Source organism: Psammomys obesus, unplaced genomic scaffold, assembly GCF_907164565.1.
Source record: "Psammomys obesus unplaced genomic scaffold, mPsaObe1.curated_primary_1811, whole genome shotgun sequence".
Taxonomy (NCBI): domain Eukaryota; kingdom Metazoa; phylum Chordata; class Mammalia; order Rodentia; family Muridae; genus Psammomys; species Psammomys obesus.
This window is the reverse complement of record NW_026592118.1, coordinates 14039597-14057100: the sequence shown is the minus strand read 5'-3', so window position 1 is coordinate 14057100 and position 17504 is coordinate 14039597. Positions and strand designations below refer to the sequence as shown.

Sequence of the window (17504 nt, the reverse complement as noted above, 5' to 3'; positions counted from 1 at the left end):
CCCCACACCACCACCCCCCGCCCCACCCTTCCACAGGACTGCAAGGTCTACAAGCACAACACCAGCATGTGGTAAACTCTGCACCCCCGCCCCCACCCCCACCCCCTCCTCCAGCCAGTGTTCTGGTTTCTGGGCATCATTCAACATCGGGTCAAGCCTTACACCACCCACCTCATCAAGGACCTCCTCTTTTTCCTGCAAGTGCTCATCCAGCTGTACCACCGTACCCCTCACAAGCCACGCATCACACCACTTTGGGACCGGGACCCCAACACCAGCCTTCCGGAACAGGGCCACACTGTCCACTACCAGTTGCAGGGCCTCATCTCCAGCCCCAAGGACCAAACAGTATTCCAACACCTACTGCTTCAGGGTTCTGTCCTCATCCTCATCCTGGCTCTGTGGCCCTGCCACATGGGGTGCAAGGACCTCAGCAGGCATCTCCAGTGCCTGGACAGATTCCAGTTCACAGAGCACAGGTGCCACCAACATTTCAGAACAGTTACCACGGTTCAGGGTGGCATTAAAATGGACTCCAATAACATTTTTTAAAATGTTCTGTAAGATAAACTGTATATTTCCTATGTACCTATTAAGGTACTTTTTAAAGCTTGTACATGAAACTTTGTATAAAAACAGAAAAAAAACAAACAAACAAACAAAAAAAAACAAAAAACACCAGTGCTCTTTCATTGTATTTTCCCATTTTTGCTTTTTAAAATTCCTTATGAAATATGCTCTTAAACCAGTCGTAGGTATCTTTATTTTGTAAGTGAACATTCCAGCTGTTTTTCTGACCGTAGATCTGATGCTACATGACCTTTAAATTTTATTGTTGCAGTTAAATTCATTTAGTGAATATTTTCTGTATTATTTTATACATACACATTAAGTAACCAGCTAAGGAAAGCACTATGAGGATTTTCTTTTTTTTTTTTTTTTTTCCTGGTCAGCAGTTCTGTGAGTGCATCTTAGGTCTGAAAATGCAATACAGGTTTTTATAATTTGGTGTGGACATGGCTCATTTTGTTTTATCAGTTTTTTGCAAGCAAAATGTAATTTAATGTATAGATAATTTCTAGTGTCTCCTGACCGACTGTAAATACTACATTTCTTTTGCGTATATAATTGCTTCCAGCCCTTTTCATTTGGTATATAGCATTGTACATATGGCAGGTCTTTTGCAAAAGTGTGATCTCTGTGAAAGTAGTACAGTACATGACCTTTCCTTTTTATTTCAAATATGCTGTCACATTGAAGCACTGGTTGGGCATTTTAATTCATGTTAATAAATCACAATTATGTCAGTTTTACTAAATTGTTCTGTACAACTTCTGAGATTGAGGTCTGCTTAATGATTTTACAAAAGTTATGATTTTCAAATATAATTTGTAAGGAAAGAACCGTCCGTTTTCTTTAGTGACTGCTGCCTCCGCTGCACGGCGGGCTACCAGCAGCGAGTCCTGGGTAGTTCCCACAGTCCTTTCCACCACTTGCCTTTTCTCTAGGAGCATGAGTGACTGGTCTACCACTTAAGACCGACATCATACAAAATTAATCCAGACTGTTAATGTATCACACAGTACAGTCCACGCTACAGCTTACCACAGTTGAAAAGAGTATTTTACCCAAAACATAGCAAGACTTAATTTGTACACACACATACTCTATACACATAACCAACTGAAATGCCCCCTGCTAATAAGACTGATAGGAAATCATGTGTAATGCTTAATAAAATAGAATAGTAGAAAATAAAATAGTAGAAAATAAAAACCAAGGGTTTTAAAAGGCATTATTCTGAATATGTCAAATTGAATGAAGAGGGACTCAGGGAACATTTTATTACTGAAAGAAAAGATATCAGTTCTGATTTTCCCCCCCAGTCACCAGCTTTTGCTGTCAGTCTACCTCAGCATTACAAAATAGTAATAGCAGTGACCCTATTTATCATCTTCCGAATATGTGACATAATTTGGTTATAGTACATAAATTTTGTGCATCAGAAAACAGTAAACTTTTTAAATGACTCATATTTAATAGAGACTTAAGTGATGTTTTATCATTTAATTTCCATTTGAAAATTAGTTCTGATGGTATGTGAAAATATAGGGTTTAATCCTAATCACCTTCAAATTTTTGAAGAACATTGGTCAACTTTGCCATTTTTGACGTGTCAATGTTCTTCTTCTTAGTCTGAAAAATGAATAGCGTTATACAGTCCCTCAACAATCTCAGACACAGACCAAAGCTAACTACTATGGAAATACTATATTCGTTCCTTAAACTCACTCTCCTCTATCCAGCATCTTGAAATCATACACTCCCAAAGTAGCCCACTATAGAAGTAATTCAAACGAAAGTTCTTGTGTAGACTGAGGATATTAGCTAAATACAATTTTTGATGGACACACTCTCCTTTACCAAACTTTTAATTGAGAAAGTGTGTGTAGGGTGTGTGGGTGTGTGTGTGTGTGTGTGTGTGTGTGTGTGTGTGTGTGTGTTGGGGGGGAGGGAGGATTAGCATGCCTAAGTAGGCAGATCACTGAGTTCAAGGCCAGCCAGGGCTTGAAACCTTGTCTCAAAAAACAGGAAGAAATGGAAAATTTATCTGAACACGTTTTCTATTCCAGTGAAAGTTCTACTTTTTATTTGTTAATAAGTTATGCATGAAGCAGGGAATATTAAAAAAAAAAAAAAAAAAAAAGTAGATCTCACCTTAACAGTACGTGTCTTTGAAACTTTTAATACCCACTTTTTCTCTGGACAGTTCTATCTGCCCATTTCCAGATTAGCTACTTCTGAATCTGTTCAAGTCATACATTATCCACTGCTTGTAATTTTCCATGCAGATTTCATAGAGGTCTTTGAACTGAAAAGACCCAAGTTGTGATAATGTTTCATTGACATTACTTTGTTTTTTTGTTTTATTTTGTTTTTGATATAGGATTTCACTATATAGCCTTGGCTAGCCTGGATCTTACATAGACCAGGCTGGCTTTGAACTTAAAGATATCTACCTACCTCTGCCTCCCAAGTGCTGGTATTAAAAGAGTGCACCACAACACCCAACCTTTCCATTTACTCTTACCATCATGCTACCAGGAAGCTGATAAAGACATATGGTACCCAGTCTTCTAGAACTCCTTGTATATTGTAAACTAGTTAGAGTATGAATAGAAGCACCACCTTAATATTCTATAGCTTTCTTTCCAACGTGCTAAACTGCAGTAGACGACAAATTTCTCTCTCAAATGGTAAAAATTCCTTCAGCTAGAGAAGACGTAAATATATTCTGTGGTTCTTCTACAAATGTTTCAGTGGAAATCAAGACTAAAAATACTGTATAGCCACCGTCCATCATGGCATGTACATGGAAAGCCACAGGCTCACTAGAAGAACTCAGTAGGCATAGTTCATAAATGAGTGGCACCTTCTACCGCAGAGCAGTGTGGGGCACAATGCTAACCCTGAGAGGAATGTGGGTCTTGTCCCCTCGGAGTGAAAGACGGAGTGGGATGGAGAAAACCACTGCACTTAGAAAAAGACCAACCACATTCTACATAATGAAGCCATGGTAAAGCCTCATTCATGAAATGCATTCTGCCCCCAAACCACCAAGGGATTTCCTGGTAGTAAGCTTTAATCTACGTCCTGCGACTTCATGTGCACCTCTTTACTTTGGTGGCATTCTCCTGAGAGTAAATGTGTGCTGATTCTGTCTTCAAATACAGGACAATAACCAAGCAATGTCTGGAAAAACCCCAAAACACTTTAATGTTTTAAGACAAGTGCAAGCACCCCAAACAAAGGATTATTGTTACAACACTTGTTAGCTTTTCACAATCTAATTATTGCAAAGGCAGATGGATAAATGTTAATGGACAAAGTCAAGAAAAACGAGGCACCTTAATAAATTTTTTTTTTTTTAAAAAAAAAGACATTCAATCCACTGACTTCTAAGAGGTTGAATATACCTCTCTATGTTACATTCTAAAACTGTATTGCCTACTAATGGTTTGTATCCTGGATTCTACAATTAATTTTAAGGAAATGCATAAACTAAAACTGTATGCGGGCTACAAAGGGAAAATAATTTTCTCATTCATGGAAAGACAAAAGGCGAGGAAAACTGCTGGAGCAAGTAAAGCTGCCTATGGAATGAACATGATCACTGGTACCTTTAAGCTGTGAGGAGTGTTCTGTCCACTGCGTTGCAAACTGTATAAGCCACACCTTGTGTTTTAGACAAACACGATCATGCTTTTCCAAAAATATATTATTTTTTCATTCCACACACTGAACATATCTCTCTTGTCCCAATTTTAACCTACGTGTTTAACTTACAGTGCTGGTAAGAGGCAACACTACACGGTACTGGGCCATCACATTTTAAGGGGAAATGACTTAGACTTTAAAAGTAGTTTTAAAAATATGCAAAATACAAATGGAACTGCTAGATTATAGTGTCAGTTTTTGAATGAGAAGCAAGTTTTTCTTCCTTTAAAGTGCCACAGAGGGCATGACACCTAATCCAAAACCATACGGACTGTTATGGAATGAAAAGTTTGTTTAACTTCTTGAAGCAGTGGAAATCTGCAACATGCAATGTAGGCTAAAAAGCACTCAGGACTGAGTAGCTTTTCTGAATGTGAATCCTCATCCCCTATTTATGCAAATTAATAGTTACATACACTATAATACAGGAATGATTTCCCTTTGCCAGAAGATAAAATTGTACATTTCCTTGCTCTTTCTTGGTTCCAACTGATAATTTCTTAAGATTGTAAATTATATAATACTCAGCTAAAATATGTCTTCATAAATAGTTACAAAACCTGCCAAAACACAAGGGGAAAGTATTTTCGTTCAAAAAAAAAAAAAATGACATTTGAATGTCACACAACACAAGAAACAATGCTTAGAGACATGTTATTGTTTCTAGAAGAAAATGGCCAGTAAACTACTTAGCTGAAGACAAAGCCTACCCTTCCTCAGGATCATGGCGCACAGGAAGCAAAGTGTCAGACAACAGTACCTCAAAGCAAAACAAAGGTCTGAGGGTGAAGCCAGCTCACTTGTAATCCTGTTAAAGAATGAGAGCCACTGTTTAGGTCCAATGTACTGGGAAACATTTGCTAGCTCAGAATGCTATATTTGTAGAATCTGCTAAGAATTCAACCAAGGATGTCGAAGGCATTCGCCAGCTGAGGCTCGCTTTTCTGGAACCATCTCTAACATTGGGATCAGGAAATCTGTAAAGTGTTCAGCATCTTCATGGGGCCAGCCATACTTTTCCACAAGTACATCAAAGAGGCTCCAGGGCTTCAGCTTGGTGATGTGCCGCAGTTCTCCTGCAGAGAGAGAACCACAGTCACAAAAGCTCCAGATTTGTACGTCTCTGAATTTAATTGATCCAGACAGGCTTTTTTGTTTCAATGAAGCAGGCAATCTACTTCTCAACATCTTACGGAAACACCAACTTTACACATCCAGAAAACTGTACCAGCTGACTGCCAGTCCTTTACCAGGCCTGCAGGGGCATACTGTCAGCTGGTGGAGCCCAGCGTTCAAGCCCTGGCACCACACTGGTATGTCTTCTCTTTCACACGCTGTAACAGAACCTATAAAGTGCTGTGATCACTTGCATCACAAGCCTGGACTATTTCACTCATTTATGCAAACCAAATTAGAAACCCCCACCATACACACTTTCAAACCCTAACAAAAAGGTAACATTACTTACACAAGAAAAGAAAATTAGGAACCCCAGCATTCCCACATCACCGTCACCCACAGCCCTTTCCTTCCTCTATAGCTCAGTGGCCACTGGCTGTCTACAGAATTACCTGTGTATGCTGTACACAGGAGTCCATAAAGAAACTGGGAATTGTTCCTGGCTGAAGGAGTACGGTAACCAGCTCTGTTAGAGCCCAGCTAAGTACTGCTTTGAGACTGCAAATCAGGTCTCTTGGTTTAACAGGAAAGCAAAACCACGGTTTCAGCAGTGAAAAAAGAAGGCCTTCGAATAAAACAGTTTATAAAAATCAAGCCCAAAGACTGGTGAGATAAGTAAATGGGCTTGCCACCAATGGTGCAAGCTTGATGACCTGAGTTTGATCACTGGAACTCATGTAAAGAAGGAGAACTGACTGCACAAAGTCATACATGCCACCCAACCCCACACATACATCATACATGAGATAGTAAGAAAATGATAAAAATTTAAAAACAAATCTGAGCAGTCATTGAAGAACTATCTCTCAATCCCCAAAAGTCTAGCACTAGGGACCTAATCAAAGGAGATGAACCCTGGTTTCTCTTCCAGTGCCCAAATAAGGTCAATGTTAGGGTGGTGGCTAAAAAGGCCAAATAACCAAGGTATATACATGTAACGAAGTCAATGTCCATAACAAGAAGCACATGGTGTAATAAAAGTCTCAAGACTATGTTCTACAGACAGCCAGAGGACTGACCTAAAATACCAATGAACATGGAAAGCAGCTGCATCAGAACACAGCTCCGCAGGCAGCAAACACCCCAGGTGTATTTTCAGTAGTTTCATCGCTGGTCGAGAGGGACTATGCCTCAATCTAACAGTTAAGAGAGGCTGCAGCTCACACACGATACCGATATATTTCCTCAGTAAAAGCAGAAACCTTCTTGACATTAAATTATTCTGTCTTGGCATAAATAAGTTTGCAAATGAATCTAAGTGCTGGCAAGCACTGTCTGCCAGAATAGAAGAACGTACTGAAGCTTATTGGGCTAAGAACCTTCAATGGACACCAAACTGAGCACACTCGTTCCTCTGTATGTATAGAAGCTGGTTCCAGGACTGCACTCTCACCAACAACCCAAGGATATTAGACACAGCTCTCACTGTGTAGCTGAGAATGGCCTAGGATTAACAGTCTTCTTGTGCTGGGGTTATAGGTCTCCACCCGACACAGGACACTTGCTGCTACACTGTAGCTCTGGACACAATGCAAACACCATAGAAGAAGTTATATTCTACTTTGGGGGATGGGACAAAGGAAACTACAAATATTTATAAATGTATTTCTGCTCTGATGCTGACTACATTCTTTGATAAGGAACAAGAGAAGCTAAAAGATGCATTGTCATCTCTGTGAAGCAGCACACAGTGGGGGCAGGAGGACCTGCGAACGGCACAATGAGCACTGGTGTGATACAAAAAAAAAATTACACAAATGGGTCTCTATGACGAGTGACATTCAAAACCAGCTGTGCTAAAACTCCCTCCAGCCTATGCGCATTTACACATCCTTGAAATAGAAATGGGTTTCTCATTTGAACTTGTGTACGGTTCTCAAGATAGTTCATCATGTCTACGTAAATATTCCAAAATCTGAGGAAATCAAAAACACTTCTGAACCCAAGAATTTTGGACAAGGTGTATTCTGTTTGAATGACGGCAATTACTATTTACAGCAATTCTGCTTTTCTCAGACAGCTTTAAACTGAGTACCAAACTCCTTCAGTCGGAGCTAGAGAAACTCAACAGTTAAGAACACGCCTTGCTCTTGCAGAGGACCCAGGTTCAGTCCCAATATCCACATGATGGTTCTCAACCATGTGCAACTCCAATTCCAGGGGACCGTTCTCATCTCTGTGGGCATCAGGCACACGTGTAGTGCTCAAGAATGCAAGCAGGCAAAACACACGCACAGAAAAGGAACCTTAAAGGAACAACAACAAACCCCCGCATCATCTGCAGAGTCTGTGGTGAATGCCTTCTGCTGCTGCAACGCTCTGCCGCCAGGGAATGCAGCAGCCGCATGCATGCCCATCCTCTCTGCCTCAGTGGCCCTGAGAGCAGTCATGCTAGAATGGCTCTAGGCTTTTTTCTTTGTTTTCTCTATGTTCTTCATTGTTGCTAAGTCAGCCTCACACTCAAAGCTTCATCCTCCCCAGTTTGCAGACACAGCAAGGTGCTCGGAGGCTACCACTTACATTCCTAAAGCACTGTGACACCCCCAGTGTGCGCAGCTGGAAAACTCAAATGAGTGCTAGCATGAAGCCTGTTCGCTCCAGCGTGCAGAGCCCTTTGCCAACTGAGGTGGCTCAGCTCCTCACAGCCCTCACACGATCAGCTACTTGTGAGGTAATCACAGAGGTTAAGTTTAAAACATCCTCAGGTTTCAGCTCAAATATTTAACTTACAAACACATACTACAAAGTGGATTTTGAGTCCAGCCTGAGATGTATACAACAAGACCTTGCTGTGGTGTCTGCAAGGAGATACAGTGTTTCTTTTAAACTCACCTCCTGAGGCCCCACATTCTGTTTTCAAGGCCTCCTCACTATCTTACCTCAGACCTCAGCATCAGGATGCTGGTGACATGGAGATCCTTCCTCTAGTGTTGCATGGAAACTTCTTTACTGCACTTTGGACATTTTAAATTGAATCTCATTACGTCTTTGAATTTTTATGAACACCTTTCTCATGTGTGTGAGCACTTTGCTTGCATGCATATCTGTGCACTACACGTGCCTGGGATGCACGGAGCCCAGAAGAGGGTGTTGAATTCGCTGGGAACTTGAATTGCAACACTTGTGAGCTCCCAGGAGGGTGTTGGGAATTAAACTCGGTCCTCCACGCTGGTAACTGCTGAGCCATCATTCCAGCCCTTTTATTATATCCGTACATAGCTGTTTTGTGTGTGAGAGAACGCAAGTACCACACACATAGAAGTCAGGAAATTGTGTCAGCATAGGGTTCTCCTTCCACCTGAGTTCTGGGGGTTAAACTCGCGTCATTAGGCTTGGTGGCAGGTTTTAGCTGCCAACGAATCATCTAAGTCCTGAATTTAACGAAGTCTTAAGAGCTCTGTCAGATACAGATACTCAGTCAGATGTATCCCAGTGTACTTGATGGCCTGTGCAGGAACAAGTTGACGTAGCCTAGCTCCTTTGATGCAGCAATTTTCAACACAATAAATTCAATAAAACAATGGTTACACATGATACAAAGAACATAGCCCAGTAACGGCCACTGATGTACTCACCAACCCCAGGGGCTGCCACTCACTCCTTGGGGAACAGGACAAGGAAAAAGTCCAGAGTGTTGCTGGTTCCTGCGGGGCCACATCTTAACACTCTGGTTTCCGGTTTGAGACAAGACCTCACTATGTAGCTCAGGCTAGCCTTCAACTCCAAGTGAGTCTCCAACTTCACTCCAATTACCACTCTGCCTTTTTAATGTTTTCTTTCTTTCTTTTTTTTTTTTTGTTTGTTTGTTTGTTTGGTTGGTTGTTTTGTTGGTTGGTTTGGTTTAGATTTTTTGAGACAGGGTTTCTCTGTGTAACCTTGGCTATCCTGGACTCATTTTGTTGGGCTCACTTTACAGATCAGGTCGGCCTGGAACTCACAGAGATCCACCTGCCTCTGCCTCCCCAACTGCTGGGATTTCAAGTCCCACTCACCACGCCCACTCCCTCTGGTTTCTTAATGGTTTTCACACTCGAGAAATAAACAACAAAATAGGTAACAGGAGGGACCACACCGCTTGCTCCAAAATGCAGGTCAGATTCTACCTTGTGGCTGAGGAATGACTCAAATTAGCCTGGTTGTGACTTCTAGAAGTAGACGCAGGAAAAAAGACCAGCTGGCTGCATCTGATGCTTAATTTTAACACATGAACCCCCACTCTCCTCCTCAGAGCAGCTGTGGGGGGCGAGGGGGACCTCACTTAGGATGACAAAGAGCAGAAAGACTGTTAGCAACGATCTTATGACTCTAACTGCTGTAAGCATGACTCAAAGCAGAACAGCAATTCTACAGCGTGCCTTGGTCTTTACCAACCGTGGCATAGTGGCATACTACAAAAACTGAATGGATATAGATTGTACATTGGCATGGTGGTATATGCCTTTAATCCCAGTACTCAGGAGACAAGAGGGAGGAGGATCACCTTGAGTTTGAGCCTAAGCGTGGTCTACATTGCCCATCATTTAAAAACAAACAAACAAACAAACAAACAATTCCCTCATACTTATAGACATACCTTCCTGACAAGCCTTCAGCACTCCCGTTATCGCTGTAGGTTCTGTCAAAGTCCAAATCTCTTCCAATTGCCACAGGCATTACAAACAACCACCAGAAAGGGGGCTGAAACCCAAACTCCTAGTTGTCTTAAGGGATTTCTGACCCCATCACAAAGTCTCTTATATCCAAATGAAGAGGAAAAAGCATTCTAGTTACCAAAGAAACTAGTTGTTTTGTTTTCTTATTCAAAGGAATGTTAAAAACACAGGATGGTGGTTTACGCCTGTAATCCCAGCATCTAGGAGACAGAGACTGGAGGATCAAGAGTTAAAGCCAAGGGCTAGAGAGATATCTCAGTACTTATAAGCACTTATGTTGCTCTTGCAGAGGACCCAGGTTCTATTTCCAGCACTCACATGGCAGCTCAAAACCATCCACAACTCCAGGCCCAGGGGATCTGATAACCCTCTTCTGACTTCCCTGAACACCAGGCACGCACACAGTGCACACACATACTGTAGGCAGAAGTCTGCAGAAAATACAAATAAAGTAAATAAATCTTAAAAGATAGTAACAGTGAAACCCTGTTTTAAACATCTGAGATACACACACACAGAGAGAGAAAAAGAGCCAGAGTCAAAGAGAGAGAGTATGCAAGAGCGGACACTAGCTTTCTCTTTGCAAATCACCTTCAAACAAGCTGCTCATAAAGAACCCATGCACTTAAGTCCTAAAGCATGAGACTAATGATGGCAGTAGACATACACCCGCAAATGTCCCAGGAGAAAAAAGGCTGTGCTGACATGCCCATGCGAACGTGCCACAGTCAAAGGGCCACAAGACAACTTCATCTCCCTGAAACCATCCATCTGGGCACCTGATTTTCCAACCATCCTTCAAGGCAGGCTCTTCCAAATGGGGAAAAACAAGGTGCCATTGCTGCTGTTAGTTCTGGGATGGCATTCAATAGAAAGCAAATTAATGGCTTGAAGCTCCAGGCCAGCTGCCAACCATAAGAAGCCCAAGAGCTCAGTGGGTCATGGTTACACACGTCTGTGGTTCCACCACTTGGAAGGCTGAGGCTGATCAGAGCACGACCCTGCCTCAAAAAGAAAGAAGGAGCTGGAGAGATGACCAAGAACACTGTCTGCTCTTCCAGAAGACCCAGGTTCAGTTCTCAATGCCTACACAGCAACTCAAAACCATCTGTGACTCCAGTCCCAGGGTATCGGATACCCTCTTCTGTAGGCACATTGTACCCATGTGCACAGACTGCAGGCAAAGTACTCACATGCATAAAATAACAAGGCAGAGACAGGCAGACAGAGACAGAGGGACAGTGAGATGGCTTAGCAGGTGACACTGGTTCCCATAAAGCCTACTGACTTTGGTCCCTAGGAATCACTTGGCAAAAAGAAAATTCCTGCAAAGGTATCCTCTGATGTCCACATACACACCATGACACCCATGGCCTCCCCAATAAGTAAATAAATAAATGTAATTTAAAAGGAAAGATGAGGAGAGGAAGAAAGAAAGAGAAGTTCAAATGAAACAACCTGGACTGGACTCTGGTCCACATGTGTGGAGGGGCCGGGGACAACCAATGGTGTTGACCTTTAGCAGCCATTCACCTTCCTTTGGGCCCAGTCTCTCTACTGGGGCCTGGAGCTTGACAGCACTAGGCTGGCTAGAGAAACCAAGGGACCCAACTTTCCGTGTCTTTGGCACTAGGATTACAAGTGCACATTAACAACACACCTAGCCCCTCCATTTACATATATGCACCCCCATGAACATACACACAGGCACGTACGCGCACGCACGCGCGCGCGTGCGCACACACACACACACACACACACACATACAAACACACAACCCCATAACACAGAAAATGAGATCTGGTTATGTCCACAGGGGTTATGGGTCTACACAATGCCAAAGAGCTCAGATGCCCAAGAAAATGCCCAAGGCCTCTAGGCTGCCCTTGTGAACAATAAAATTAGAAAGAGAAGTCTAGCTTTGTTGGTTGGTTTGTTTGTAATCTAGGCTGGCCTCGGACTCCAACCTCAGTCTCACGAACACTAGGATTACAAGGACGATCCACCATGCCCGGCTGAATCTAGTTCTTTTCAAAACTCACTTGAAGTTCTTTCTACAAATATTTAAGTACACAGATTGGTGCTTGGAATTGAGAGGTAGTGGTCTGAGAAAGGACGGTTGGAAGCCTGTTTTTTTTTTTAAACAGAGTAGTCTCACTCCATAGATACCAGGTGGTTCCAGATTACTTTCTGAGTACCTTCTTCAGCAGAATTCCGCAGCTGAAAAGTCTTGGTCTTTCCCACTGCTCAAATAGGAATGCACAACGTCTCCTTTTGGGAGAGTACTGTGCTGACAATTAGTGTTGCAGAAATACCGTTACCTTTTCTGGTGAAAAACTCCTTGGAGTATTTCCCCACCATAGCGTATTTTCGAGGAACTTTCCCCAGCAGTTCAATGCTCAATGCTATGTGATCTGCACTGGGAATATTGCCAGCAAAACAGAAACACACGACAGTTTAATCAGTACACTGCATGCAGACACTATTACTGCCCGCACAGACAGAAACGGAGCATGACCTCAACGACCAACACCAGCTTTTGTCCAGATGATTCACAACTCAGAGCTAAAGGGCACCCAACTGTCCTGGGTACCAAGAAGGGAAAGAGCTAGTGGACAGGGTGACCACAGCACAGGCCAGATTCAGTCTTCTGTCAGCATCTGCACCAGCACAGGCATTCTGCTCGACTGCTTTTGGAATTTAGAAGACATGCTTTGGTCGCCATTAACACTGCTTCTGCAGCTATTCCATTTCTGTCTGCATCGTGGCACTTTTCAAAGAGAAGAGGTACTACCTCTGCGATTGAAGAATTCCCGAGAATATTTTCCAGATAGAGCAAAGTGCCTTGGGATACTGCCTAGCAGCTCTATGATGTGGGCTATGTGGTCTATGAGGAGAGAAAAAAAAGGATATGGGAGTGGGGAGGGTAAAGGGAAGGATGGGATAAAAGAAGAGGGGAAAAGTGAAATTAGTAAAAAATCAGCAATAGATTCAAATCAACAATGTCTGCAGCACATCCATGCAGAGGCTGGTGGGACTGGCAGGCCTCAGACACCACTGGAGGACCAGCAATGACTGATGCCAGCTCACCCCAGGCCACCCCAGCATTGCAAGCAAGGAAGCATGAAGATGGTCAGGTTTATACAAGGAATTCAAGCCTGAATTCCCTGGTTTTCAACTGAGCTCCCAAACAGGACAGCAAAATGGGCAGCAGAGCTGTGGACAAAGGAAGCACAGACTCCTGTGAGCTCAGGAACCAGCCCTCAGCCACCGTCTGGGCTCCTTCGACCAGGAGGCCAGAAAAGCCGCAACAGGTGGGCACTGCCCATTCACTGGCACTGAGGGGGCTTCAAACTCAAAGGAAAAGCATCTGAATTTGTTGTCTGAAAACCAAAGCATGGCTCTGTTTCAGTAAAACAGCAATACTCTTTTAGGGGGTCAGGAGGGGCAGGAGGGGCAGACCCTCAAGGCACTCAGCGGGCAGCAGCACTCACCTTCATCCCTGGAATAGTCTTCCCCAGAATGCGGTTCGAACAAATAGTCTCCTGTTGCCAGCTCAAATGCCTAGGACACAACAGATGACATGCTGAGCACTTCAGAGATGGTTCAAGAGCCAGCAGCTCTCTCTATGGAGGAAGCCTATATTTGCAGAGGACCACAAGGAGACCAAAGATCATCCTAGAGTAGCTCAACCCCTAGTTTTCTTTTCATCCAGAAAAGTCCACAGAAGCTGCGGAGGTATTTTAAGTGTCTTCTTTTTGGAGAGGGAAGGGCTCTGGCTGTCGTCATGGGGCAGGAGGTGGAACAGAGCCACCCAGGTAGAGGCAGCAGCAGCTCTGGTCACTGCAGCTTCTACACAGAGTGCGGCAAGGTGAGTTCAGGACTCAAGCAGGCCTCTGTGAGTCCAAGGCACATTAGAGAAGACACTGCTGTGCTTTCTTCACGAACTTAGGGTCAAGGACTAGTTCCAATATCTTGCCATCTGTTCATGGCTGATGTAAGCAGAGGAACCCTACAACCAAGAGTCCCTTCCCTTCCAACAGATGCAGCAAATCATCTTGCAGGCCCTCCTGAGATGCAGGGAACACCAATCCTCACACTGCCACTGACTCCCCGTCAGTGCGCCAGTGTGAAGAGAGGCCACTCATTTTCACTTCCTTTGCTCAGGACCAGGAGTTCAATTTTATAAGATGTACAAAGACAGCAATTGCTATTACGCTGATGATTAATTTGTTTTTTAAAGGTTAACTCCCATTTCTAGTCCCTTCCATATTTAACGCTACCATGGTGAAGCTCTTCCTGCCTGCTGATGCTTGTGAACAGGTGTCGATGGCAACATGTCCCCTTTTTTTGAGATTTTTTTTTCCCCACTGCTGCTGAAGAGCCATCACTGAGGGCAGCCCCAACATTACTTGTCCTCTGTCCCTTCTAATGGCCAGAGTGCTGAGAAGGCTCCCTGAGACTCATCTTCCCGGCAGGAGTCTTTAACTAAACTAATGGGGCAGCGGCACACCCTGATTTTTGAAGACATGAATCACATGCTGATTAAAAAATTATGACTGTGCTCAGCTGCCTGTGTGATGAGTGTACACTCAGGACCTCTATCCTGGAGCAGACTTGGTCTAACAGGCAGCATCGTCACCGCAGCAGAACCTGGCAGCCCAGCCCTGCAGCTGGAACAAGGGCACCAGCACAACTCCCAGAAGCCCTTGGCTGGTACCTCACCTAGCCACTCAATTAACAATTAGCAAGCATGGCAGCTGGACCAACCTCTCATAAAGAAAAGAAATATTTGGCCCCAATTTCAAGTGGATGACAGGGTTTCATGCCTGTAAACAATTCAATAACCTACAAGCCAGGAGGCAAGTCTGGAAGCTCTAATAGGATGAGAGGTAAGTTAGAAGCCACTGGGATTCTGGTTCCAAGGAGAGCCCTCGTTGTGCTTTAGTCCTATGCTTACCCCTTTTCATTAAGGCTACCTTCTCATTGTTCAACATTCTTTAAAAGGTGATTATTTTGAACAACACTTGGGTTTCCAATGCAGTGCTTGAAGAAAGATATCAATAAAATGATTTAAAACAAACAAACAAATAGAGAGTGGGGCTGGAGAAATGGTAAAGGGGTTAAGAGCACTGGCTGCTCTTCTAAAGGGCCAGGGTTCAGTTGCCAGCACCCACATGGTAGGCTCACAACCATTTGTAGCTCCAGTTCCAGAGGATTTGATACCTTTTCTGGTCTCCATGGACTCTACTATGCATGAAGGCAAAGCACCCATATACCTAAAATAAAAATAAATCTTTAAAAAAAAAAAAAAAAAAGATCAGGAGAAAGAGGAGGAGGAGGTAAACAAAAAAGAGAGAATGAAAAAAAGAGGAGGAAGAAAGTGGCTCCCAGTACACAGTGACTGGATTTTTTCACTATGACATACAACAAGGAACCACGATGAAAACAATGGCCTGTGGGGGCTGGGGGGTTGCAAATGTTTTAACGCTAGCAGCTGTGGAACTAGGAAACATCACTGCCTTGTACTTACTAAGCTGTTCCCTAAGGCAAGTTCTATCATTAATATTCTATCATTAATATTCTCTTCTTGGTCTAGTCCCTTTGGAGGGCTTTCTCCTAGGTCACTGTTCTCAGCTCCAAGGCGAGCACGTGCCTCTTTCTCTGCTCTGCCTAAATAAAGGCATGATGTGCCCACTGCTGAAGAAATCCTAGTGGAGCTTGTCAGAATTACGATTTGCTTTTTAAATTCCAATCATGATCAGGACTCATGAGGGAGACATAAGAGCTCACCCATTTGGACAAAGTCACCTATGTACAAAGAGGAACTTCTTAGCATACAGTCTTCATGTGGCAAATCCTGCTGCCCTCCCTCACCTGGTTGTATTTCTCCAGCTATAACTTCCAACAGCAGCTGGGGCCCCATCACCACCCAGAACTTCTTGTTCCCAGCGCTGCCTCTGTCAGAGTTAAACCATTTGTAAAACTGGAAGGGCTGTGAGTTCTGCAGTAACAATCCATGGCCTTATCAATGCTGGGCAGTACAAAGGCATAGAACAAAGGCTGGATCCCTTAAAAACACCTATCTCACAGCCACTTGCATGACAAAAACCCTGGTAGCACTGGGGTCACCAGAACTGGTCTCCTGGAAGAAAAGGGGACAGAACCAACATTTCACTAGTGTCTCATGATATAGTCAACTGTTAACACTGTTTGCAATGAGAGTATGGTAAGAGGGTAGAAGACAGGAGGCCAGACAAACAAGCTGACATAAGAGTATGCTGACAGCTCCACCAGTATCCACACACCCGTGATGTTGTCCTAGTTTTCTGGTTCATGTCACTAAAATTAAAAGCATAAGATTTCAGAGTTCAAAGGGTTCTCAGAGCATGAGCTAGAGCAGTTCCGGCACACAGCCCTCTGTATTGCGGAGGACGGATGGAAATTGGCCTTGCCACCCTGAAATGTGGTGGACACACACACACACACACCATCTGTTCCCTTTTCCTTCTGACCTGGCCTCAGCCCCCTGTGGTTTTAGCCTCTCTTTCCTTCTACCCTCACACTGCAAAGCAAAAAGCCTGACCATACAGCATCCTCAAAATTCAAAGTAACTATCACAAGGACTGTGGCTTCTTTCAGCCACAAGAACTTGATTTTTGGTTTTCATTGAAAACCAAGTTTTTAATAATTTAGTTAAGAGGAGTCACTGCTCTTCCAGAGGACTCAGGTTTAGTTCCTAGTATAAACACGGCATCTCAGTAGGAACACCAGTCCCAGGGGATCAGACACTCACTTCTGATCTCCACAGACACCAGGCATGCTCAATGGTACACAGTCATACATGCTGGCAAAACACTTATAAACAAACTATAAAAATTTTAAATGGTTAAAATGCTTTTACATTATCACTTCTGGGCACAAAATACACAAGATTAAAAACAATTGTTAAGTTTTGAACAAGAGGTAACCATATTTATTCTGGATTCTCTTTCCCTCTATCCATCCCTTCCTCTCCAACATTCTCAGATGAATACCAATTAGGCCTTGCATAGAAGCCCTTTCATTTAGACATTCAAAGAAAACGTCTATAAAGAGCAAATACAAAATCTGAGGGTGTGATTCAATTGGAAGAACATCTATCTCTGGGTGTAAATCTCTGGGCTCCATCTCTGGAACTAAAACAAAATGAAGTAATACCAAATAGGATAACATGGCAGCACCAGAAGCTACTGGCATACAGACGCTCCCTTTTCCATCACAGAACAACAAAAAGCCCACTGCGAAGAATGTGCTAAGCTGGTGGGATGCATGGTTCTGGCTCATGAGTGAAGGACACTCAAGATTATCAATTCACAGTTTAGAGCAAATGCCAAGAAGATGCACAAAAGCCTG

General features: G+C 43.3%; 2 protein-coding genes across 3 annotated transcripts in view; one reads left to right on the top strand and one right to left on the bottom strand.

Moving 5' to 3' along the window:
- Kmt2e (lysine methyltransferase 2E (inactive)) overlaps positions 1–1318 on the top strand; it is a 69958-nt gene extending 68640 nt beyond the window's left edge. Inside the window, 1 exon segment of the mRNA XM_055612686.1 lies at positions 2–1318. Within this exon segment, the coding sequence (XP_055468661.1) occupies positions 2–527 (526 nt within the window). The 3' untranslated portion in view covers positions 528–1318.
- Positions 1319–3752: 2434 nt separating this feature from the next.
- Srpk2 (SRSF protein kinase 2) overlaps positions 3753–17504 on the bottom strand; it is a 117891-nt gene continuing 104139 nt past the window's right edge. For both annotated transcript variants that reach the window (XM_055612585.1, XM_055612586.1), the window contains exons 13-15: positions 13604–13673; positions 12904–12996; positions 3753–5354 (exon numbers count right to left, since the gene is read on the bottom strand). In XM_055612585.1, coding sequence (XP_055468560.1) covers positions 5170–5354; positions 12904–12996; positions 13604–13673 — 348 coding nt within the window. In that variant the 3' untranslated portion in view covers positions 3753–5169. The remainder of the gene's footprint in view (positions 5355–12903; positions 12997–13603; positions 13674–17504) is intronic.